The sequence below is a fragment of the Eucalyptus grandis genome, chromosome 1, assembly GCF_016545825.1.
Source record: "Eucalyptus grandis isolate ANBG69807.140 chromosome 1, ASM1654582v1, whole genome shotgun sequence".
NCBI classification, from domain to species: Eukaryota; Viridiplantae; Streptophyta; class Magnoliopsida; order Myrtales; family Myrtaceae; genus Eucalyptus; species Eucalyptus grandis.
This window is the reverse complement of record NC_052612.1, coordinates 5,279,267-5,304,715: the sequence shown is the minus strand read 5'-3', so window position 1 is coordinate 5,304,715 and position 25,449 is coordinate 5,279,267. Positions and strand designations below refer to the sequence as shown.

The window sequence follows — 25,449 nt, the reverse complement described above, 5'->3', positions numbered from 1 at the left end:
TGGACTAGTAAGATAACATGAGCAACTCTAGTCCATACCAGAAAGAGGTTTAGAATCCTCATATAAGACTGTGTCAATAATTCACTAAGGGCTAATCGAGTCAAAAGTTTGAACTTCTCGTGCTAATAGAAAAAGAAATTGATAAGCATCAAACTCGGGTCTCAAACTCAATCATGAATCAGACTATCCCGCAAGAAGAGCTTTATAATCTCAAAAGGAGGAAGGTACAATGACCTCTCACACAAAAGAAAGAAAAAGTTATGACTTCCGATTGGTTCATAAAAAGATGAAGTACTCCTTTCAGATTTTTGTTTCCTTCTATCACGTTAACGTGTTCCAGCTGACAATCCGGGTCCCTGGGTTCATCATGCATTGAGATGAAAGGTGACATCGGCTCGTGCTTTAAAGATTCTGAAAAATGACGTGGGCACATAAATTCCAAAAGTCAATAGCAAGTCAATTTTTTAGGCCGAAAAAATCAATAGCTTGCAAATATCTTTTTTTCAATTGTATCTCCTAAATGCCCTACCAAAAGTCAACAGCAAGTCATATTTTAGGCTGAAAATATCGACAGCGGGAATTTTATTTTTATTTTTTTGTAGTTGATGTTAAGACATAGCACTGTAAAACTTAATTGGTGCAAAATTTAGAGAATAGTAAAAGTATCCATGTGGTTATTTAGGCTTCCATGGTCAGGAGTGTCTTGCATTAACTTTAGTTTCTGAACTTTTCGACGGTGGACTTATAGACAAATATTAATTACTCGACCATTTTTTTATAAGAATTTCAATAAGTCAATTTTTGTAGCTTTCTTTGATACAACCAAAATAAATTCATAAATTAGAGTACAAATGGTTAGTGTAAAGAAAACATTACACAAACGGTCTTGTCCACTCTTGATTAGAAAGAAAAAAAAATTACAAAGACTATGTAGACCAAAATCATCATAGGCTCTAGCCATCGAAAGTGCGCAACCCACGGTTTGGTAAGCATAGATCGATCTATCAATTAACATTTCCAATTGGAATGTATCCACTATTCAGCTCTATCACTAACCATCAACTCAAAGGTGACTAAAATCACTTGTGTAAGTTATCTTTACATTGATGGTGTATGCTAAAGTTACTAGAAAAAATTACTAGATGTCGATTTTTTTTGGCCTAAAAAGTGACTTGCTATTAACTTTTGACGATTTTTTTGTGGTTTTTTCCCTATATATTATGCAGGTGCATCTGTACTGTGTAGACATTAAGGCAAGGTTCTAACATTAGAGAGAGAGAGAGAGAGAGAGAGAGAGAGAATGGGGGAGGTCGGAGCAGCGAATCTGACATTAGAGTTCACGTCGACGTGGGTGGTGGCCGTCGTTTGTAGTGTGATAGTGCTGATTTCTATCCTTGTTCACAGATTTCTTAAATGTGTGGGGCAGGTCCGCTCTTGGTTTCTTTGCTTCGACTTTGATTTCATCACCTGCTGAGATACTCGTCTCGTGATGGTGATCGTGTGACCGACTCTTGTTGAGCGCAGCTTTTGAGCAGGCCGAAGAAGAATTGCCAGGGTCTTCGCAGGCACCGGCGAAAGCATCTCTTCGATGCCTTACAGAAGATTAAAGAAGGTGAGCGCACTTAAAATTGTTAGAGAACGAGACGGGCTTTATGTGCTTTATGTTATGTCACACACTGGAATTGATGTGCATTGGTTTTGGCCGTCGTAACTGTCCTCGGACAAATTTATAAGAAATCAAAATGTTTTCATAACTTTACCTGACGTTTTTGTTTTTGGAAATTTGGCAGAGTTGATGCTGTTGGGGTTCATATCCTTGCTGCTATCGGTGTTCCAGACGAGAATCGGGAAGATTTGCATACCGCAGAGACTTGCCTACGCCTGGCTTCCCTGCCACCAGCCTTCTCCCTCTTCTTCCACCACCACTGCTGACTTCCTGACTAATCCGATCGCTTCCGATGGATATCACAGACACCCAATCCCGGACGGCACCCCTGATTACTGCAGCCAAAAGGTGAGTTTACTCTCTCTCTCTCTCTCTCTCTCCACAACATTTTAGTATTGGCAAACAGATAGCCATTGGGTGTTTAAGCAAATGATGAATCTACAACATGCTTAAGTTAATACTCCAATGAGTGCGCAAAACATATAATCTTTGTTGCGTATTGCTTCAGGGGAAGGTGCCGTTGTTATCTTTTACAGCACTTCACCATCTGCACATCTTCATATTTGTGCTAGCAATCTTTCACATGATCGTCTGCGTGGTCATTATTCTATGCGGAAAAGCAAGGGTATATGACTCCAGGTGACCCACAAAATTTTCTATTTTGTATATACATATCTTGAGTTAACTCTGTAGATTTGCCTGCCATGCTGTTGATTATAGTTGCACTATTGGTGGAAGTGGGAGCAATGCATTATAGAGAACAGGGAAAACGAGCGTTATATTAACGAAGAGGGTACGTGATTCTTTCTTGCTAAATCCTTTTCCTTGCCCCCGAGTAATCTCTCATGGCCACAGAAACTGATTCACAAACTAAATTGACAAGTGACCTGGTAAATTAGAATTGAATGCTTCGAATGTGCCTCACTTGTATACCCATTTACAAGAAGCTGTTTCATAATTGTATACCAATTTTATAGATCGATCTTTTGACTAATATGAGGTATTTTTATTGGAGAGTTGCAGATCTTCGCCGCAAGCTCACCCAGCTTGCTGAAAAAGATGGTCGTTTTTCTAACCAAGGCAAAAGATCAGCAGTAATTGACTGGTTGGTAAGTCTTGTGTGTCTTTTAAAGGAGAAGTTATTGCATAGTTTGTAAACCATTAGAACGATATCATCTCAACCATTAATTATTTTGGACCTCTATGGAACTCACATTATCAACAGTTGAACACATGATTGCCCTAAATTTGACCTTTCTTCAAACCCTAATCTCGCAATAGATGACTCGGAAAAAAATTCAGCCTCATCTCAAATCCTAACCTCACAATCATGGACTTGGGACAAAACTAGTAACTGAAACTTGTAATAGATGTCTGCTACTTCATTTGTATGATTTAATCTCACCGGAATTCCAATTTTTACCGTGAAATTTGGAGGAAGGAGTGGAGTTGGGGGAGATGAGGAGGATGACATGGCCATTGCGGATGCCCATGGCAGTAAGGCGGGAGGTGAGGGAGTTGATGGAGCGCCAGAGCTCGCGAAAGCCACAGTGCAAATAGGAGGAGATGAAGTTGGTGGAGGTTGGGGGAGAGGGGAATGGGTTGCGCTTGCTATAGAAGGTGGAGTTGAAGCTGTAAAAAAAAAAAAATTAGGGTCGATTTGCAGTGGGTTATTATCCTTACTTCTTGAGGGCTTGAGCTTCAAGCCAAGCGATCTCTGTTCTTGGATTAGATAGAGGGAGATTTATGCCAGGTTATCATCCACCTTGGACTTCATTTTTTCATTTTTTATAGGAAAGTCACATAGCCATTAAAATTTCATAACTAAAAAAGAAAAAACATGTAGGAGACGAATTATCGAAATTTGTCACCATAAACACCTAAATGATAATATTTTCTCCACTTTGACACTTAACTGATCTGACAAAAGGTTTTGATACAAAAATGAGCATCGTTTATAAGTTATAACATTTCAAGCATCTTTTTTCCCAACATTTCACTAGTTAGGTTTGGCAAATAAGACCTCATAGATGACAGGCTGCTATCCGCATACATGAAAGCACATGCAATTTCTGAAACTCAATATGCGGAAAATATTTTGTTTGTGTGTTGAATGTGCTCAAATACATTGGAGCCATCAGACCTGATGGGTGTCACTAGATTTCATTTCCATATTCTGTTTAGTATATATAGCACACTCAAACGTGTTCCATCTTCCCCAATGCCCTAGTTAGTGTAGAAAGCAATACCGAAAACTCATTTCCGTGGAATGAAGCTTTTTAGAAGAATGATGAGATTGTCTCTGAACAGTTCTGCCTCTCCTGCAGCATATGATTGGCAAGCACTTTTTTCCGTCCTTGACTAAGTCCGAGTACATTGCTATCCGTGTGCATTGCGTCAAGGCAGGAAATTATGGGCTTGCTTCTCCACAGGCCCGTAATTTGGAAAAGCCCAAAGACCATTTTGAGAAGTACGTTATCCGCGGTGTGCAAAAGGATTTTGACAAAGTCGTTGGAATCAGGTGAAAAATACTGCTTTGTGTCTATTCATAGGAAAAATGTTTATCATCATGAAGAACTATTAGTCTCTTCAGCAATTGACAGTGTTTCATTACAAAGAATATCTCCAAAAAATATTCAGCGATTTCTTCAGGTATACTGATTGTCTTGTTCTTATCAATGTAGTTGGTATCTGTGGTTGTTCGTGGTGCTTTTCTTGCTCCTGAATGTTGCTGGTGAGTGATTTGGGCATGAAATACGTTACATTCTGTGATGCGTTGCTGCTATTAAAGTTCAAGTTTCCAAGATCAGAAGTGTTGCACGAAGTTCAAGTACCTCTCTTTCTTTTCAAGCAATGTTATGTGTCTTAAGACCGATCTACAAAAATGAATTTTTCAGACTGCAAGTGTAGCATTTAAATAAGTGGGTCACTTTCAACACTAGTAACAATCTGCCACATCACTTAGTAGAACAATTTTGTAAACCAGCCTTAGTGATTACTTAGCATTATCGTTTCTCTCCTTTTTGCTTTTAAAGTTACCATAATTTATTTCAAAGAAAGAGATCATACGAATCTGTCTTGGATATTATTTCTTTGCAGGATGGAATGCCTACTTTTGGATATCTTTCCTTCCATTGACTGTAAGTGTAGTGATGTATAGTCGTCCTTTTTGAGTTGTTGCATTTTCCATCGACTATTCAATTTTTACCATATCTTGGGATGTTCAAACTATGGCCGAACGTGCAGTAAATGCAATTTCATTGGCTTTTGGATCAAGGACAAAGTTGATAAAAGGATAGCTAATAATTAGCAAGAGGAGGATTGGCACGGGCTTGCCCTAATCACAAATTATGTTCAAGACATACATAGGAATTAAACCGTGTAACCCCTTGCTTGCACCCAAAGAACGAATTTTTCTCGTAGAGGAATCCATACAAGATCTTGTTGAGTCTTACTTGGTGGAAAAAATATGTTCCTGTCTTGCCTTTTCGCAGCTTCTGCTGGCTGTCGGCACAAAACTGGAGCACATAGTAAAACAGCGGACTGACAAGATCATCGCGGCGTATCATTCAAGTGCTGGGGCCTCGGAATTAAAAGTTACCGATATTGAATTTTCAAATGAAGATTTCTGGTTCCAAAAGCCTCGCCTTGTCCTCAACTTGATTCACATCATACTCTTCCAAAACTCTTTCGAACTTGCTTTTTTCTTCTTTATATTGGTGAGCATTGATTTCCCAAACTTTTGTTTATATTGGTTGTGAGGAAATTGGTTCCTAACATACCATACCTCCTTGGGTACCTGAGTAAAGGGTAGAAAATAGGACTAATGCCCGCGTCTTTTCTTACAGTTCCAATATGATCTTCACTCATGCATTATAGGAAAGGTGGACTATGTCATCCCGAGACTTGTCATAGGGTAAGAATGATACTTATATCTTCAACCTGTACGTCATATAAGATCGACAATCAAGTGCTATAATCGCTAATCGGTCTAATCGTGTTGTTTAGAGTGTTTGTCCAGATCATGTGCAGCTATAGAACACTGCCACTATATGCCATTATAAAAAAACAGGTAAATAAGTTTAGTCACTACATCTATTACTGACATATGTACAAGCCACCTATTTGTTCTCTTTAATCGAGTTCAAATATGGGACTGAAGGTGCAATATTTCTTTTGTTTGTGCCTTGATGAAACTATAAAGATGAGACCGAAGAATCGACCGAAAAAACAGAAGTCAATGAAGATTGTGACTTTCATTTGGGACCGCATTGACAAGTGGAATGAAAGGAAGATGGCAACTAATGATGGATCGACCCACGGGGGTTCAAGAGAGGGGCTAGTGGCAAATGAGCAGACAAAAGCTGGTGAAATTGAGCCAGAGAAGGAAGCAGACATTGAATCACAAGATGGAACCAAGCCTGCATGCACATTAAAACCAGGAGAGCAGCAATTGGTTTAGTCGTATAAGTTTTGCTCGTCTTTGGGTCCTTGACCTTGAGTCATCTTCATCTTCCTCTGTCAAGTCATCAAACTTCAAATTACTTTCGTCATTTATTAGGGTTTCACGGGGGCCATAGTCCTGTCATCAATCATCGGACACTTAATGGAGTCGTAAATAAGTATGAACCCGTTGGAGCTTGGTTGGTGCCGCCGCAAAAGCTATATAGTAGATTAGAACCAGAATATCGTTTAGATTAGCAAACCATTGTGTACATAGGTTTTTTAAGGCATCAGAAAGTTGAGTAGAATGAACGTTTGTGGTTGAGCCGCATCATCACAAAGCTCTATTCCCTTGCACTTCACTTCACATTACATAGAATACATTATCTTTTACATTAGTTAGATTAAAAATCTTATTTAGAATACAGTAAGGTTATTGTTGAGCCACGTCTTCACAACAATCTATTCCCTTCTCTCCCCCTCACATTACTTGAAAAACCTTTTTAAATTACATTAATTAGATAAGAAAAGATTAATTATTCCACAGAAAAATAAATTGGAATCATGCAATATATTTAAAGGTCACTAAGAAGTAATTATATATGTTGCAAAATATGTCATTGCCTAATTATATATCTTAACTTATGAAAAAAAAAATACAAACTGATTGGAAAAAAGGTAAATAACACTAAAACTAAAAAGATAAAGCTATTTACTTAGATACCATTAATGTGACATCCCCATTTTTATTTTATAATTCTTCTCTCCTCCTCTTTCTCCTCCCTCTCACGTTCGTGCCCCCCCATCTTAGATAGAACCTTCTAGGTTAAATCGAACTTAAATCGAAATTCAGTGTCGCATGAGATGTTAGCCTGGGAAAGTCCACACTTGGTCGTAATCCATTGGCCCGCCTTTTTAGGTAATATCCCTAAACCCCATTTCTTTTTCCCCAACTGATAAAGAGGGGTTGCAACATTGGTATCCATCTTTTACTTCACGAAGATGGGCTTAGTGTTCAAGTGTCACACCAAAAAAAAAAAAATTGAATTCAATATAGCAGATCCTAATACTTATCCCATTATTATACTCTCTCTTTTTTCCATTTTTGTGGGTTTTCTCTTCAAACAGCCACAGGGCCAATTAGGGACAAACGAGGAAGACAATAACTATAATGACCCGAAGAACAATAGATCGACCGACCACGTGTGAAAAAGTGAAAAAGATCAAGTCTATCTAGGAGGGATTTGAGTGAGTGGTGAAATGTTCGATTTTTCATACTATATTTTCATGTTTGAAGCAATCTTTTGCCAGAAGTATCCTTCACGAAGGCCCAGCCCCACCAATATCCGAATGGACTTTGGTTAGGCAACCCGGATCATGATGATCCTGACGTGAAAAATATTATTTCTTTCATCTCAAAACGAGCTTCAGCCCCGGTGAAAAGTCTCTCCAAATCTGGAACTCCAAACTTGTTTGGTTTTAACACCGAGTAACTCCTATTGTCCATAACAGAAAGAGGTTTCAAAATCCCCATACAAGACAGGGTCAATAATTTGTAAAGGACTAATCGAGTTAAAACTTGAACTCCTCATGCTAATAGAAAAACAAATCGATATGCATCGAACTTAGGCCTCAAACTTAATTATGAATCGGACTCTCAAAAGAGGAGCATTAAAATATCAAAAGGAGGAAGGGATAATGAACTTTCACACAAAAGAAGGAAAAAATTATGACTTACGATAAAAATATGAAGTCCTCCTTTCAAAAAAAAAAAAAAAAATTGCCCTCTCCCGTCACATGTTCCAGCCAACAATCTTGTCCCCTGTGTGCATCACGCATTGAGATGAAAGCTGACATCAGCTCCTGCTTTAAGGATTCTGCAAAATGACGTGGGCACTGAAATTCCTAAAGTCAATTTAGCAAGTCATTCTTTAGTCCGAAAAAATCGATAGGTTGCAGGTATCATTTTCCAACTGTAACTCCTAGATGTCACCAAAAGTCAATAGCAAGTCATTTTCTAGGTCGAAAAAATAGACAGCTCAGCGTAAAAGTAACTTTACACAAGCAATTTTAGTCACCCTTGAATTGATGGTTAATAATAGAGTTAATGGTCAACACCTCCAACTTAGAAAAGTTAATTGATAAACTTTATCTATGCTTTACCAAAACGTGAGTCCCGTGCTTTGATTGCTATGGGCCTCGGACAATTTTGGTCTGCATTGATTGAGTCTTTGGAATATTTTTCCCTTAGATTGAGAATGGGAAAAACGTTTGTGTAACATTTTCTTTACATTGACCGTTTAATATATGATGATATTATTTCAGTTGTATAAAAAGAAGCTGCAAATATTAACTTATCGAAATTCTTATCAAGAAATGGTCGACTAATTGATAATTATCAATAAGTTCATCGTAGAAAAAGTACAGAAACTAAAGTTAATGCATGACACTCCTGACCACCGAAGCCTAAATAACCACATGGATACTTTTTTTCTATTCTCTAAATTTTGAGCATAGATAACCTAAAAGAAAAGTAATGACTTTGTTTGTTCCATGAAAAATGGATGATTTAAAAAATATTTCCCTAAAAGAGATCACTTATGTTGCTTACACAAATAAATAAACGAAAAAATCATCTACAAAAATATTTAGACATAAATTGTTGTCACTAATGAAAAAAAAATCTATTAACTAATTATTTAAAGCTATAAGAATGATTATTTTTCGGAAAATCTTCTTCAAATCATTCATTTTCCATAAAACAAATTGAGCATTAACAAAATTTAATTTTTCTCTTTGTTAGGGATAGAATTGGAGTCAAGATGAGGTAATATTATGCCAGATCTAGCATTGTATAGGACTCCACCTATAAAATGGTGAGCACGGTCCTAAGGTTATTCCAAGTGAGAAACACTGAACTCTGAATATGTTACCATTGTATTTTAACCAAACTTGTACTGATTCAGGCAATTCGCTAGATTTGTTAATTCCGGATATGAAACATGATATTTTGTAGAACTCTTGACTTCTTCGACTAAGTTAATCTATCTTGGATTGATGTAAAATCATTTAATATATTGAAAAGAGTACTCTATTCATGATTATAAAATTTGAAGCATCTTATTCATCTAGTCTTTCAATCTCAAAAGTTTGAGGAGAGGCAACTAGTGTGATTACCTCAATGGAACGTAGCCCATACATAAGTATAAATTTGGCCTGTTAAGTTCTCAGTCTTAAGTTGATATAAGATTATTCTATTTTCTTGAGATGGAGGATAACCCACTCTTCCTATATAAGCACATTCACATGACTTGTTATAAAATAATTTATATGTCAATAATATCAAGAATGTTGTTCGATTTCACTAAATTTATCATGGATACAAAATTTTCATTGTTACATATGCATATGCAATTAGAATTGAGATAGGATCGATTTGATAATAAAGCATCAACCCGCTAAAGTTGCATCATCATTGATGAGACATTTTTCCTCTAATGTGATTCTATGAATCTTTTCCAGATTCTCGTACAAATCTTTATATAAAGGTGGAAAAAGGTAAGAAAACCTGTCGCCACTTGCTTTGGTGGGAGACACACATGCCTTTTAGCGACGTCCCACTTATATTGACTTGACTTTGGCTTTGGCTTCTATCATCCACGTGAAAGGTAAAGGTTCTTTTAGTTTTTTACGTTTTCTTTGGCTAAAAGAAAAAAAAAATTATGGAATTATGTCATTGATTGAATCGAGATCATAATTGAGAGAAATGACATTGTCATTATCTTGTGAAGTACATAATATTGGATGAGTTCAACATTACGAAAAATCCAAACAAAACAAAAGCATGACATCTTGCTCCATTTTGGAAGCGTAAAACAAATGAAACATTGGAGGCTTCACTATATTAGGGTTGTATTTGATTTGACTTTAGGAGAAAGTCTTTGATAAAATGTAAAGGACTTTAAGTATAAAGAATTTACCAAAATACAAATACTGTTTTGTAAAGTGTAAATTAAAAACATATTGATAAATAATTTTGATGGAAATGTCATTTGGAAAAATCTACAATTTTGTTATTTTTTTTAAACAAATCTCAAACCTTTCAAGCAACCTAGGTGACCATGGGACCTTAGACTGCATCACTTGGGGTCACGCAATTCACTAAGGGCGATCACCAACCTTTGTGCAGCTTCTCGATGCAAATCGTGGGAAAGATGAATATTGCAAGAGTGGATAAAAAAAAAATTATTAAATCCAAGACTTACATTCGGAAAATGCAACATTCCAAAGCACTTCTAGAGTTGCCTAGGATAAAGGTTTTTAAAGCCATTTGGAAATTCAATTGTATCTTCTCGAGTTATCCATAAATTTTGTCAAATGGTATTTGCATTTAGCCAAGAGCTTTTAAGTGTACGTTTGTTAACATTTCTATTCTTGGAAAATAATTTCTTTTCGGAAATAGTTATTTATTATTTCCACTCATTGAAACAGTTTTTGAGTAAAACAACGAGCTTGATAAGCTGTGCAAAATTTTTATTCTAGGAATAAAAATAAAGAACAGAATACGTTTAGTACGACACACAATTTTTTTTGTGATGTAGAATTTATTTTAATTTTTAATTTTTATATTTTTTATATTTTTTTCTTTTTGTTCTTTTCATTTTTTTCCCTTTTTCTTCTTCCACCACCACTCACCGGCCGTGGCAACCAACGCTGGCAAACAGCAATGGCTAGCGAAAAGCAAGCGATGAGAAAGAAGAAGTAAAGCAAACAAATAACTTAATTCTAAAAATTGTTTTTGGGAACAAGAAACTATTTTTTTCTACTTATTGTTTATGTTCCAGATCTATTCCCCGGCCACTTTTCTATTCCAGGAAATAGATAAATTAATTGATTTTTATTCTTTTTTCTATTCCGAGGAGTAAAAGAACAAAAAAATAAATAGAAATACTACCATGCGGAGTCTAAGGCTACAAAGGTGTCGGCAAAGCCAAACCAAATGCACCCTAAGCCTCTCACTTCAAATCTTTCTTATTTTATTTTCACCCCTTAAAAAGAAAATAACCAAACAACGCCTTGTTTCCTCTTGTGAATGGCTTATTTAATGGCTAACTAGGTAGCTACATTCGCAATCAAACTCATCCCACACAACCAAGGTAATAAAAGTGCCCTACTTTCATATTTGCTAAATGTTTCAGCATGGTAGGTGTCCATCTTTTACTTCATAAAGACAGGCTTAAAATGCTAGTTTCCCACACACACAAAAGAAAAAAAAATCATTTAAATTTATGAAAATGAGGTCAAGGACCAACTTTAAATGGGTTCATCTCCATAAAACTAACAAGTAAGTTTATACATGACTAAGGATTTTACAACATCTCGGGGGGAAATTATAGAAAAAGTAACATATTGTACATATGTCAATTCAATACTAAACTTTTCAATTATACTAATTTAGTCTTAAACCTTTTGACAGTTGATCAACATAGTCATTTCGGCTAATTTTGGCCGGAAATTGTCAACATAGACAGTAACCATCCTACATGGCACAACCAGCACTTATATAGATGATTTTTGTAATTTTTTTAAAATTTTTCTAAATATCTTATTCTTTTTTCTACTTTTTTTATTGTGGCTAGCGAAGGAAACCCTTATGGCCTAAGCAGGAAGTTGCAGCCAGTTAAATTGGATTAATACTATGAAAAATTACAAATTGGTACACGTGTGATAAACAAAACGTAAAAACCCAAATTGATACACCCATCAACTACCACGTATCATCCAATTTAGCAATTTGACGGTAAAATTTAAAGAAAACTAATAAGGGATAAATTTATCATAAATATACCAATTTAAGATTTCTGGTGGTCAAAAAATTAGTTTAGAATAAACTTGTCATAGGTGTACTAATATATGGTTTTCATGGTATAACCCTTTAACATAGTCTACATGCCATTAAGACTTTTTTCTAGTTCACTAATCATGTTAATTTAGAACTCATATGGTTATAGTGCTTAAATTAAGTCAATTGTTTTCAAATATTTAAGCCTTGCTAGCGAGGAATCACCGGACAATCTATCAAATCAAATTTCTTCAAGCCTTGCAGGGTTATAAGAATCTTTTCATACACAGGTGCACTTTCCCTAATCACCAAGTACGTACTCTGTCTCTGCAATCAGCATTTTCATCACATGGCCTTTGAAAATAAGGAAAGGCTCATTGTGATATGTCTTCCCAAAAAAAAAAAAAAAATCATCATATTGCATTTGCATAGTCTAAATTTTAGATATCATTTGTCTTTGAATGAAATCTCTGCAAGCTTCCCTTCAGAGAGGGGCAGTTATTGACACATAAATTTTGGCAATTCATTTAATCATTCATTGTATAGAAAATCATATATCAACCCCTGCTCATAAAAAATTTAATATTAATTTCTAAATGCAAATTAAGAGCATATTCATTTTAATTGGATAGTAATGAGCCCACATAAGTTGCATTTTGATAGGACTAGCACAGGGAAGCTTTGAGCTTAATTAAACAAAATTTGGCCAAGCCTATCAATCTACGTTAGTGGCCAAAATTTGCATGTGGGATGCACTTGAGGGGATTCAAATTAGGAAAGATTGCGTTCTTTAATTATATTGGAGATTAGAGCTCAAAATTTTGATTATTGGAAAAGGAATGAAAGAGATACCTTATTTTCCTATTTTGAATATATCACCCAATTTCTTTGGTTCAATTCAGGGCAGGGATATCTCAAGAAAAGTCCTATATAGATAATATCTATCTTTTGACTTGCTAGCGTCTTTAGGGATCCAATCAACATTCCCATTGTTGAAGCGGCAAAAGGACAAATCTATAGGATCGGCTCTTGGAGGTTCCATGACACATGATTTGTCGGTGACTCTTTTGTCACAATCTCGATTCATTTTTAATGAATCTGCCCAGGTTACTTATGCATCGTAATTGGTTTTGACATATTCAACTTTGTCTCCATTCCAAAATGCCAACATTTGATGAAGAGAAGATGGGACACAATGAATTCCACGGATCCAATCAGTCCCCAAAGAGAGATTATACAAGCCAGTAGCTTTGACAATGAAAAAAGAAGTCTTTGAAGTTTTGGACTCGACAGTGAGATCAGCGATGAACACCCCCTTGGCTTCGTTAATTTCCCCCATGAAGTTTGAGTGTTGTACGTTTTGAAAGAAGATGAGGAAGACGAGAGATTTGTAAATTTGTGTATTCAATATTGTATCTTCTGATGTACAATGCTTCTGCAATTATAATACAGAGATGAAATAATAAAGGCAAAGAAATATTTAGAAATCATAATCTAATCTCAATCTAAGATTCCTAGCTAATTTATGTACAAACAAAATTGGTCGAGAATCCGGGCGTATCTTCCAGATTGATGCATATCTTCCAACACGTTTGAAGGATCGATTTCGTAATCTCTCTTTTCAAGTTTCTCGAAACACTAATACGGGATCAAAATCAACGTTGATCCTCCATTGACCAAAACTCTGGACACTGGTCCACCATAGATTTTGCCGTTGAATCGACTCTGTTATTACTAGAAGTGTCACCTAAAGGGGTTGAATAAGAGAATTCAATATACTTGACAAAATATTACGAAATTAAAATTGCCAAGCTTGACATTAATAGAATAACTAAAATGAGCAGTTGTCGAAACACTCTTGAACTAGATCAAGTCTGTCGGGGAGTGCGTTTGGAGGTATTGCCCAAAAAGAGGGGTCAAATGGCCCATTGGTTAGGCTCAAGCTCTCCCAAGCTGATATCTTGTGTGACTTTGGATTTCATTTTTAAGTTCTTTTAAGCCTTAAGAATTTCTAGGAGTCATCACTAGCCATTATGGGTCAGCTAGAAACCAAACAAGATGCAAGAAATTTGACTCGTTTCCCACGCAACTAAGCTAAACTAGACTAAATCTATTACATCTCTTGGACCGCCTCCTTGGCCACCGGTCTTCTTGGAACTCATGGCCACCACCATCATCATCGGTTTTCATCAGCCAATCCTTTCCACATTCACATCATGCACTCATTCAAAACAATTAATTTAGCAAGTTCATCAATCACTAATTAAGAATTAGGCTCGGGAGTTGATTTTGCCCATGCAAATTGATTAACCCAACTACCTCCTAATCTGACTAGGGTATTCATTGATTAATAGTTAATGATAATTAACATCCACTTATGTTCACAGAACGATATGCTAACATCGTTAACCTCTGATTAAGCTCCAATCACCCGTCTAAGCTCCCCGCTGAAGGACATGCATCGAGAGCCTAACATACATTTAAACATTCACATGCAAGGCTAATTAAGACATGCAATTAACTAATCAGCTATGGGAGACAAGCAAATAATTAGTGAGCCCAAAGGATCAGTTCTCAATTTCTGTCTTGACCAGTTCAAATATGTTTTGACTCAATTGGATGCTTTAATGACCTACCCATTGAACGATTTTAGCAGCAGTTGATAGCTTAGGATACGTAGTTTAATATTCATTAAAACCATTTTCCCCAGCTCAGACATGAAAGACTCGGATTAAAGCCATTTGGTTTTAACACCATAAGAACAATCTAGCTCCCTTTCCTTAAATCGATCACTAAAATATGGATTGAAGCCCCTGGACTCGTAAGGGATTATGAGCGACTCCTACTGTCCATCCTCATGCAAGACAGTGTCAATAATGTATTAAGGACTAATGGAGTCAAAAGTCTTATTTCCTCTTGCTAATAGAAAAAGAAATTGATAAGGATCCAACTCGGGCCTCAAACTTAATCATGAACCGGACTCTCCCAAAAGAAGAGATTCGAATCTCAAAAAGAGGAAGGGATAATAACCCCTCACACAAAAGAAAGAAAAAACTATGACTTCAGATTAGTCCACGAAGAGATGAAGTCCTCCTTTCACATTTTATTTCTCTCTCTGAGCGTTCACGTGATCCGGCTGGCAATCTTGTGCCCCGCGTGCGTCATGCTTTGAGATGAAAGCTGACATCAGCTCTTGCGTATTCTGAAAAATGACGTGAGTCAATAGCAAGTCATTTTTTAAGGCCCAAAAAGTCGTTAGCTGGCAAACATCCCTTTCAATCGTAACCCCTAGATGTCCCACCAAAAGTCAATAGCAAGTCATTTTTTAGACTGAAAAAATCGAAAGCTAGTAATTTTTCTCGAGTAATTCTAGCGTACACCTTCAAATAACTTTACACAAGTGATTTTAGTGACTATTGAGTTGATGATTAGTGATAGAGCTGAACAGTTGACATACTCTAATTAGAGAAGTTAATCGATAGACTAGATCTATGCTCACCAAAATATTTTCCGGCGGCGGCCAAGTGGACAGTGGATGGCGACGAACAATAAAAAAAAAAAAAAATAAAAAAAAAAAAAAAAGAAATATTATATTATAAAAAAAATTTGTGAATTGCACCAAATGCATTTATGTTCTTTTTCTATTTCAAGAATAAAAATTTTATATAGTTACCAAATGCGTTCTTACTCAAAAATTATTATTATTATTATTATTATTATTATTATTATTATTATTATTATTATTATTATTATTATTATTATTATTATTATTATTATTATTATTATTTTGTAACCGAGGATCCGCTGGAACCCTAATCCTAGCGCTGGCCATGTTGTTTCAAGGCGGTGACTATACTTCAGGGGAAGCTAACCTAGCAACCCACCGCCAGGGCCTCCCACTTAAATCGCAATAGCAACGTGGGGATTCGAACTCTCGATCGCATCGAAGCAAGAGTTGAACGAACACCAACGCAGCTACCCACGAGTGAGTTTTACTCAGAAATTGTTTCAGGGAGTAGAAATAGAAAAATACCATTTCTGAAAAAAAATTATTTCTCGAAATAGAAATGTTTCTAAACAAATTCCAAATTTGAACTGCTCAATTTGTTACCATAATTTTATCGGTCTACCCGTCTTGATCAAAACAGTTGTGAGGCGTTCATATATGTATTTCTTTCATTTTAAAAAAATAGGAAACATATATGAACATGTGCGAATGTGAAAACGCTGATTATTAATCTATATATGTCACGCAGGTGCGTAAAGCAAGGCACTACCACTGGAGAGAGAGAGAGAGAGAGAGAGAGAGAGAGAATGGTGGACGCAGGAGCAGAGACGACGACGTTAGAATTCACGTCGACGTGGGTGGTGGCCGTGGTTTGTTGTGTGATAGTGCTAATTTCTTTCCTTGTTCACAGGTTTCTTCAATGCGCCGGGCAGGTCCGCTCTTGATTTCTTTCTTTCTACTATGATTTCATCACCGCCTGAGATACTCATCTCGTGATCAATGGTGACTGTGTGACCGACTCTTGTTGAGCGCAGCTTTTGAGCAGGCCGAAGAAGGATTGCCGGGGTCTCCGCAGGGGCAGGCGAAAGCATCTCTTCGATGCCTTACAGAAGATCAAAGAAGGTGAGCGCACTTAAAATTGATAGAGAACGAGACGGGTTTTATATGCTTTACGTTATGTCGTACACATGGAATCGATGTGCACGGTTTTTGGCCGCCGTAACTGTCCCAGGACAAATTTATATGAAACCAAAATGTGTTCATAACTTATATGTGATGGTTTTGTTTTTGGAAATTTGGCAGAGTTGATGCTGTTGGGGTTCATATCCTTGCTGCTATCGGTGTTCCAGACGAGAATCGGGAAGATTTGCATATCGGAGACACTTGCCAACGTCTGGCTTCCCTGCCACAAGCCTGCTGACTCTTCTTCCCCCACCACTGCCCACTTCTCGACTAATCCCATCCCTTCCGATGGATGTCGAGGACGCCGACTCCTGGCGGACACCACTGATTACTGTCAAGAGGTAAAGTTTACTCTCTCTCTCTCTCTCTCTCTCTCTCTCTCTCTCATTTTAGTATTGGCAAACAGATAGCCATTGGGTGTTTAGCAAATGATGAATCTATAAAATGCTTAAATTATTACTCCATCTCTCTCTCTCTCATTTTAGTATTGGCAAACAGATAACAATTGAGTGTTTTAGCAAATGATGAATCTATAAAATGCTTAAATTATTACTCCAATGAGTGTGCACAGCATATAATCTTTGTTGCGTATTGTCTCAGGGGAAGGTGCCGTTGTTATCTCTCACGGCACTTCACCATCTGCACATTTTCATATTTGTGCTAGCCACCTTTCACGTGATCGTCTGCGTGGTCATCATTCTATGTGGACAAGCAAGGGTATATGACTACTGTTGACTCAAAAGAATTTTCTATTTTGCTTATACATATCTTGGATTGATTCTGTAGATTTTCCTACCGTGCTGTTGATTATAGTTACACTATTGGTGGAAATGGGAGCAATGCATTATAGAGAACGGGAGTTACATCAAAGAAGAGGGTACGTGATTCTTTTTGCTAAATCCTTCTCTTTTCCCCCGAGTAATCGCAAGGGCACAGAAACCGATCCACAAACTAAACTGACAAGTCACAAACTAAATCCTATGGAATGCTTGTCAGAATAGTCTACCCACTATGGAAAATTTACATAAGCGAAAAGTAGTTCCAAGTCCACAATGTTCGCTGTGCAAAATCCAGATGGAATCTACAGAGCACCCCCTTCTTCTTTGCCCTTGGACGAGAGAAATCTGGGCTCACCCGTCCCTAAACATTCAGCCATATTCTCAAGGGTTAAGTAGAATAGAGATATGGCTCCTGCAGCTCCTTAATACCTTAGGAAACCCACAATCTCTGGAATTGGTGGCTTCCATCTTCTGGTTTATTTGGAAATCTCGCAACAACTTCATATTTAGACAGAAACTCCCAGACCCAACACAAACACTCCAGGGAGCTGTAACATCCCTCAATACCTACAGAAGGTGGAACTCAAGTAAAAAATAAACCTTTATTCACCTACCTCTTCCCAAATCTGGAAACCCCCAAGCCTCAGAACCTTAAAGATTAAAAGTTCGATGGAAGGTGCAATCGCTTGTATTTGTCAAAAGTCTAAAGGGACGCTTGTGGATGGCTTGGCAAAATCGATCCCTGTCTCCTCGGCCTCACAAGCGGAATACATGGCTCTCTCAAAAACCCTAATGTTCTTACTCCCACGAAGACAACAAACAACCACTTGAGATAGAGTCAGATAGTCTAACGTTGGTTAAAGCAGTGGAGAGCAGAGATATAATCCCATGGGATGCACATGCAGTTGTCTCCCAATGCCTTGAACTGACTTCGAACTTCTCACAGTAGCGTATGACCCATTGCCCACGTGAAGCCAACTCTATCGCGGACTGGGCCGCAAAAGCTCAACGAAGAAATGCTCTGCCGCGGGACTGGGTCTCATCCCCTCCCCAAATGTTGTTGGACCTACTTTGTAAGGAAGCCCAGTTTATGGGTTCTGCGTTTTCAGATAGAATAAAATTTCATCAATTTACGACCAAAAAAATAATAATAATAAACTGACAAGTGACCTGGTAAATTAGAATTGAATGCTTTGAATGTGCCTATCTTGTATACCCATTTACAAGAAGTTGTTTCGTAATTGTATACCAATTTTATAGGTCAATCTTTTGCCTAATATGAGGTATCTTATTGGAGAGCTGCAGATCGTTGCCGCAAGCTGACCGAGCTTGCCAAAAAAGATGGTTGTTTTTCCTACCGAGGCAAAAGATCAGCAGTAATTGGATGGTTGGTAAGTCTCGTGTGTCTTTTAAAGAAGTTATTGCATAGTTTATAAACTATTAAAACGAAATCATCTAAATCATTAATTATGTTGGACCCTCTATGGACTCGCATTATCAACAGTTGAAATGAGCATAATCTTCATGGTGTCTAGACTATACGATATTTTTTCGAACTTTGGCTGTTCCCTTTTATCACTTTATTGTCAAGTAATCTTGGAGTAAAATATTTTGGTACTTCTAAATCACGATAATTATTTGATAAAAGAAGACAAACTTAGGATCTTTCAGTACTTGGAGAGAACTCACAATGGATGGTTGAAATTATATCACATACTTAGTAAAATTTACTCCTGAAGTTTTATATAAATTAGTTACGTAAGGTAGATCTTCACTAGGAAATATATGTCGGGACTACACCAATTTTCTTATTAGAGTATTTTATACACAAGTCTATTAATAATGCTACTACATTAGTGACATATGGTCAAACCCAATACGCTTCTCAGATTTCCCCTAATAGAAGCTCTATACGAATTAACAAATACAGTCAACGCCTTCTCTCCAGCTTCATCACCAAATTTAAAACTACTTAATCAACTTTCTATTCTTTTTTACTTTTTTATCAGTATTGTTTCTCTACCACGAGTCTTCCTTATGCTAGAAGAGCTCTGCTAACTGCTAGCAATTTGTCTTGAAGCATTTCTTTTCATCGGCCACTAATCAATTTTACAAATCAATATTAACTTCTAATGAGTTACAAAATGAACAAGCGAATGTTGTATTGACAGGATGACTTTCGATTAGGTCTCCTTTTTTTTGTATTAAGCCCTCAATACTATCGTATTAAGTCGCTAATTAAAGTTAGAGGCCTCTGGGGCAGGGACTTAGTCCCACATTGCTTTAGTGTGTGCAAATAGTGTTATATAGATGTCTGCTTTCGCAGGAGGTGAGCCTTTCTAAATCTCTCCTTTGGAGTCCCTTGAACCTCTATATATACATCGCTCATTTGCATTAAGATTAAGGAATTGGTCAGGAATTACTACTTATCAGCTCACTATAAGAATTTCCACAGGAAAATAATACTAGAAATGCAATTATTTCCAACGTTCAATTTAGTGTCAAATTTTTTTGTCGAATTACTTAAGTGCCACTTTTCTAACTAAAAATATGATCACTTAAGTGTCAACTCAATTTCGGATGCTGAAAATCCAACATGCCAATGTCCTAACATTTCTTCTAATTGACGTGACTCATTGTTGTGTCCAGTCAACAATAATAGCCCTAAATGACGCCATTTAACACATGATTGCCCCAAATTCAACCTTTCTTCAAGCCTTGATCTCACAATAGATGATTTGAGAACAAATTCAGCCTCATCTCGAACCCTAACCTCACAATCATGGATTTGAGACAAAATAGTAACTGAAATTTGCAATAGAGGTCTGCTACTTCATTTGTGTGTTTTGTCTCACCGGAATTCCAATTTTTACCATGGGATTTTGAGCAAGGAGATGGAGATGAGGGAGTTGATGGAGTGCCAGAGCTTGCGAAAGGGGACGTGGAGACGTGGAGGTAAAAATGAAGGCCGAGGAGCCGCAAATGCACATAAGAGGAAATGAAGGGGGTGATGTCGAGAGAGAGGTCGGGGAAGAGGGGAATGGGTTGCGCTTGCCGTAGAAGGTGGAGTAGGAGGTATGGAAACCATTTTTGGTATACCTTTTGAGAGCTTGAGCTTCAAGCCAAGCGATCTCTGTTCTTGGATGAGAGAGAGGGGGGAAAGAGCTTCAAGCCAAGCGATCTCTGTTCTTGGATGAGAGAGGGGGGAGAGAGCTTTAAGCCAGGTCATCATCCACTTTGGACTTCATTTTTTATAAGAAAGTTACATAGATATTAAAATTTCCTATGAAAAAAAAAACATAGGGGACAAATTGCCAGAATTTATCATTGGAGACACCTTAATGATCTTTTTTTCATCAATTTGACGGTGATCCAACGAAAATTTTTGCACCAAAGTTAGCGTCATTGGAAAATTATGGCTTTTCCAGTGTCATTTTCCCAAAATTTCACCACTTAGGTTTTTTAAGTAAGACCTTGTAGATGACGGGCTGATATACGCATATGTGAAAACACACATGCCATTCCATATATGCAGAGACTTGATATGCAGAAAATATTTTGTTTGTGTGTCGTATGTACTCCAATTCATTGGAGCCTTCAAACCTAATGGGTGTCACTAGATTTCATTTCCATATGCTGTTTAGTAGGGAAAAGTGCCAAAAAAGTCCTAAACCTTTTGGCTTTGTGCCGATTTAGTCCTAAACCTTTTTTTTGTGCCGATTTAGTCCTAAACCTTTTTACGTTGTGCAAATTCAGTCCTTTCCGGCCAATTTTGGCTGGATTTTGCTAACTAGACGCCAGTTAGCTGACGTGACCTGATCGGCGTTGATGTACGTGTACAATTTTTAATATTTTTGAATATTTTTATTTTTTATTTTATTTTTCTCTTTTTATTTTTATTTTTATTCTTTCTTTTTTTTTTTTTTTTTTCTTTTTCTTTTTCTTCTCATCTTCTTCCTCCAGCTGGTCACGGAGCTCGGCGACCGCCGAGGCGACGACGACCGGCGAGGTCAACCTCGCCGGCCACCTCACCGGTGGCCACAAGGGTGGCCTCACACCCCCGGCGAGGCTTGACCTCCCAAATCTAGCGAGGGCGAGCCTCGCCCGCCGGGTGGCGAGGCCGCCCTTGCGACCACGGGTGAGGTGGCCCATGGCGAGGTCGACCTCACCCAACCGTCGGCCTCAAGGCCGATCGCCGACTCCTCCCGGCTCCATTCTCCGAGGAAGAAGATGAGAAGAAAAAAGAAAAAGAAAAAAAGAAAAAGAAAAAAAGAAAGAATAAAAATAAAAATAAAAAGAAAAAATAAATAAAAATATTCAAAAATATTAAAATATTATTAAAAATTGTACACATCAGCCGACCGGCGTCCGTCGGGTGAAAATCCAGCCAAAAATTAGCCGAAATTCTCCGAATTGGCCTCACAACGTAAAAAAGTTTAGGACTAAATCGGCATAAAAAAAAAGTTTATGACTAAATCGACACAAACCTAAAAGGTTTATGACTTTTTTGGCACTTTTTCCCTGTTTAGTATATATAGCACACTCAAACTTGTTCCATCTAATTCGTACTTTTACCAACAACAAAAAAACTTGTTCCATCTTCTTCAATACCCTAGTCAGTGTAGAAAGCAACACGTAGAAGCTCCTTTTCGTGGAATGAAGCTTTCTAGAAGACATGATGAGATTGTCTCTGAAGAGTTCTTCCTCTTCTGCAGCATACGATTGGCAAGCACTTTTTTCCGTCCTTGACTGAGTTGGAGTACATTGCGATCCGTCTGAATTGCATCAAGGTAGGAAATTCTGGCTGTGCTTCTCTATTTTTCCTTAAATTTAATTGGCTTCTTTCTTCCACCATCTTTACAGGCCCGTGATATGGAAAATCCCGAAGATCATTTTCAGAAGTACGTAATCCATGGTGTGCAAAAGGATTTTGACAAAGTCGTTGGAATCAGGTGAACGATACTGCTTTGTGTCTAGAAAAAATGTTACCTTCATGAAGAACTGCTAGTATCTTCTGCAATTGACAGTGTTTCATGACTAACAATATCTCCAAAAAATATTCTGCGGATTCTTCCGGTATACTGACTTTCTTGTTCTTATCAATGCAGTTGGTATCTGTGGCTGTTCGTGGTGCTTTTCTTGCTCCTGAATGTTGCTGGTGAGTGATTTGGGCACGAAATGTATTACATTCTCCATTGTGTTGCTGCTATTAAAGTTCAAGATATCCAAAATCAGAAGTGTTGCACGAAGTTCAAGTACCTCTCTTTTTTTTTCAGGCAATGTAATGTGTATTAAGACCGATCTGCAAAATTGAATTTTTTAGAGCAAGTGTAGCATTTAAATAAATGGGTCACTTTCAACACTACTAACAATCTGCCACGTCACGTAGTAGAACAATTTTGTAAACCAGCCTTAGTGATTGCTTAGCATTAGCATTTCTCTCCTTTTTGCTTTAAAGTGAGACCATAAGTTATTTCAAAGAAAGACATCATATGAATTGTCTTGGATGATATTTCCTTGCAGGATGGAATGCCTACTTTTGGATATCCTTCCTTCCCTTGACTGTAAGTGTAATGATGAATGGTCGTCCTTTTTGAGTTGTTGCATTTTGCAGTAGTAAAGTCGTCCATTGACTTTTCAATCTCTACCGTATCTTGGGATGTTCAAACTATGGCCGAACGTGCAGTAAATGTAATTTCATTGCCTTTTGGACAAAATTGATAAAAGGATAGCTACTAATTAGTAGGAGGAGGATTGGCACGGCCTTGTCCTAATGACAAATTATGTTCAAGACATGCATAGGAATTAAACCATGTAACCTCTTGCTTGCACTAAAAGAACAAATTTTGCTTGTAGAGGAATCCATAAAAGATCATGTTGAGTCTTACTTGGTGGAATCAATAAGTTTTTGTGTTCCCTTTTCGCAGCTTCTACTGGCTGTCGGCACGAAACTGGAGCACATAGTAAAACAGCGGACTGACAAGATCATCGTGGAGTATCGTTCAAGTGCAGGGGCCTCAAAATCAAAAGTTACCGCTATTCAATTTTCAGATAAAGATTTCTGGTTCCAAAAGCCTCACCTTGTCCTCGACTTGATTCACATCATACTCTTCCAAAACTCTTTCGAACTTGCTTTTTTCTTCTTTATATTGGTGAGTATTGATTTCCCAAACTTCTGTTTATATTGGTTGGGAGAAAATCGGTTCCTAACATACCATACCTCCTTGGGAAACGGGGTAAAGGGTAGAAAATGGGACTAATGCCCGCGTCTTTTCTTACAGTTCGAATATGATTTTCACTCATGCATTATGGGAAAGGTTGGCTATGTCATCCCGAGACTTGTCATAGGGTAAGAATGATAATTCTATCTTCAACCTGAATGTCATATAAGATCGACAATCAAGTCCTATAATCGCTAACTGGTCTAATTGTGTTGTTTAGAGTGTTTGTTCAGATCATGTGCAGTTATAGAACACTGCCACTATATGCCATTATAAAAAAACAGGTAAATAAGTTGAGTTACTACATCTATTACTGACATATGTACTAGTCACCTATTTAATTAAATTCAAATATGGGACTGAAGGTGCAATATTTCTTATGTTTGTGTCTTGATGAAACTATGAAGATGCTATTGAAGCACAGTAGATCGAAAAAAGAGAAAGAAATGAAGATTGTGACTTACATTTGGGACCGCATTGACAAGTGGGATGAAAGGAAGAAGGCAACTGAAAATGGATCAACCCAAGGGGGTTCGAGAAAGGACTAGTGACAAATGAGCAGACAAAAGCTGGTGAAATTGAGCCAGAGGAGAAAGCAGACATTGAAGCACAAGATGGAAGCAAGCCTGAAAGTACATGAAAACCAGGAGAGCAGCGATGGGTTTAGTCGAATAAGTTTTGCTTCTCTTTTGGGTCCCTCCGTAGTCTTGGCTGATTCTTCTGTCAAGTCATCGAACTTTGAATTACTCTTGTCATTAATTAGGGTTTCACGGCCGGCCATACTCCTGGAACCGATCGCCGGACACTTGAAGAAGTCGTGTATATAAATGAACCCGCTAGGGCTTGGTTGGTGTCGCTGGAAAGGGTTTAGTAAATCAGAACCAGAACTTCGTTAAGATTACCAAACTCTTGCGTAGGTAATTTTTCTAAGGTTTGGCCTATCTATGAGGCATAAGAAAGTTGGTAGAGCCGCATCATCTTTCACTTCCCTTCACATTACTTAAAATACATTATCTTTTACATCAAGAGATAAAGAAAGCTTATTAATAATAATACAAAAGTTGAGGAAAACGAAGGCTCTTGCTAGATTCACGCAATATAATTAAAGTACATATTTCACAGAAAATTCTAAATATGGAAAATATTTTCTGAAAAATGATTGATTATATCTCTTAGAGAAATTATTCAACAGAAAATGTTTTCATTATCAACAACCATTTATGCTTAATTATTTCCATTGGTGATTAAATATTCTGCATTCATTCATTTTTGTCAACAACACAGAAATCATTTTTCGAAAAAAATTTTCCAAATTTTAAGTTTCTAATGAAACTTTAGAAATTATGAGGAAGTGTCTTTTAAGTGCAAATTCGTTTGACCAGTGAATCTACAGAGTGTGAACATCTCCTTTTGCCTTTCACCATGTCAATTAAAAAATGACTCCCATCTGCTTGTGAGTTTAAGGCAATAATGAGATTATCTTTTGTAACGCGGGATGCCAACTTGCCACTTCTATATATTCCATCTTCTCTCAAGATCCACCTTCATCATCAGTTAAGAATCGAGGGGTTTGCACACACCGAGTAGCCAAGAGAGGGAGAGGGAGGGAGAGAGAGAGAGAGAGAGTGGCCGAGCCAGGAGTCGATGGGACGACGTTAGAGTTCGGACGGACTGGGGTGGTGGCCGTAGTTTGTTGCATCATAGCAGTGATCTCTTTTCTTGTGAAAGGTTCCTTCATTGGGCCGGCCCGCTAAATGCATCTTGTTCCTTGACATCTCCAACGTGGTGTTGTACTCTGTCGCAAAAGA

At 37.4% G+C, this 25,449-nt stretch overlaps 1 protein-coding gene across 4 annotated transcripts; it reads left to right on the top strand.

Annotated features, from left to right (window-relative positions):
• The first annotated feature begins 1,263 nt into the window (after positions 1-1,263).
• LOC104452401 (MLO-like protein 1) lies at positions 1,264-24,625 on the top strand. Of its 4 annotated transcripts, XM_039316806.1 has the most exons (14): positions 16,240-16,391; positions 16,494-16,581; positions 16,762-16,982; positions 17,242-17,358; positions 17,455-17,518; positions 18,726-18,811; positions 22,136-22,210; positions 22,284-22,372; positions 22,529-22,578; positions 22,944-22,984; positions 23,348-23,572; positions 23,702-23,769; positions 23,862-23,925; positions 24,049-24,542. In XM_039316806.1, the coding sequence occupies exons 1-14, from the start codon at positions 16,266-16,268 to the stop codon at positions 24,187-24,189; spliced, it is 1,455 nt and encodes a 484-aa protein (XP_039172740.1). In that variant the 5' UTR covers positions 16,240-16,265; the 3' UTR covers positions 24,190-24,542. The 4 variants fall into 4 exon arrangements, with proteins under 4 accessions (XP_039172708.1, XP_039172649.1, XP_039172677.1 ...); XM_039316774.1 differs by lacking the exons at positions 16,240-16,391; positions 16,494-16,581; positions 16,762-16,982; ... (8 more) ...; positions 23,702-23,769; positions 23,862-23,925 and adding exons at positions 1,264-1,426; positions 1,525-1,612; positions 1,791-2,014; ... (7 more) ...; positions 5,515-5,582; positions 5,675-5,738 and having other exon boundaries at positions 24,049-24,625; XM_039316715.1 differs by lacking the exons at positions 16,240-16,391; positions 16,494-16,581; positions 16,762-16,982; ... (9 more) ...; positions 23,862-23,925; positions 24,049-24,542 and adding exons at positions 1,264-1,426; positions 1,525-1,612; positions 1,791-2,014; ... (8 more) ...; positions 5,675-5,738; positions 5,871-6,301.
• Positions 24,626-25,449: the final 824 nt, after the last annotated feature.

Excerpts from the sequence above, each read along its gene's own strand:
- LOC104452401 (XM_039316715.1), top strand. The coding sequence starts at position 1,301 with ATGGGGGAGGTCGGAGCAGCGAATCTGACATTAGAGTTCACGTCGACG. Across the intron at positions 4,188-4,350 it reads GACAAAGTCGTTGGAATCAG|TTGGTATCTGTGGTTGTTCG; the intron begins GTGAAAAATACT and ends TTATCAATGTAG. Across the intron at positions 5,386-5,514 it reads CTTTTTTCTTCTTTATATTG|TTCCAATATGATCTTCACTC; the intron begins GTGAGCATTGAT and ends CTTTTCTTACAG.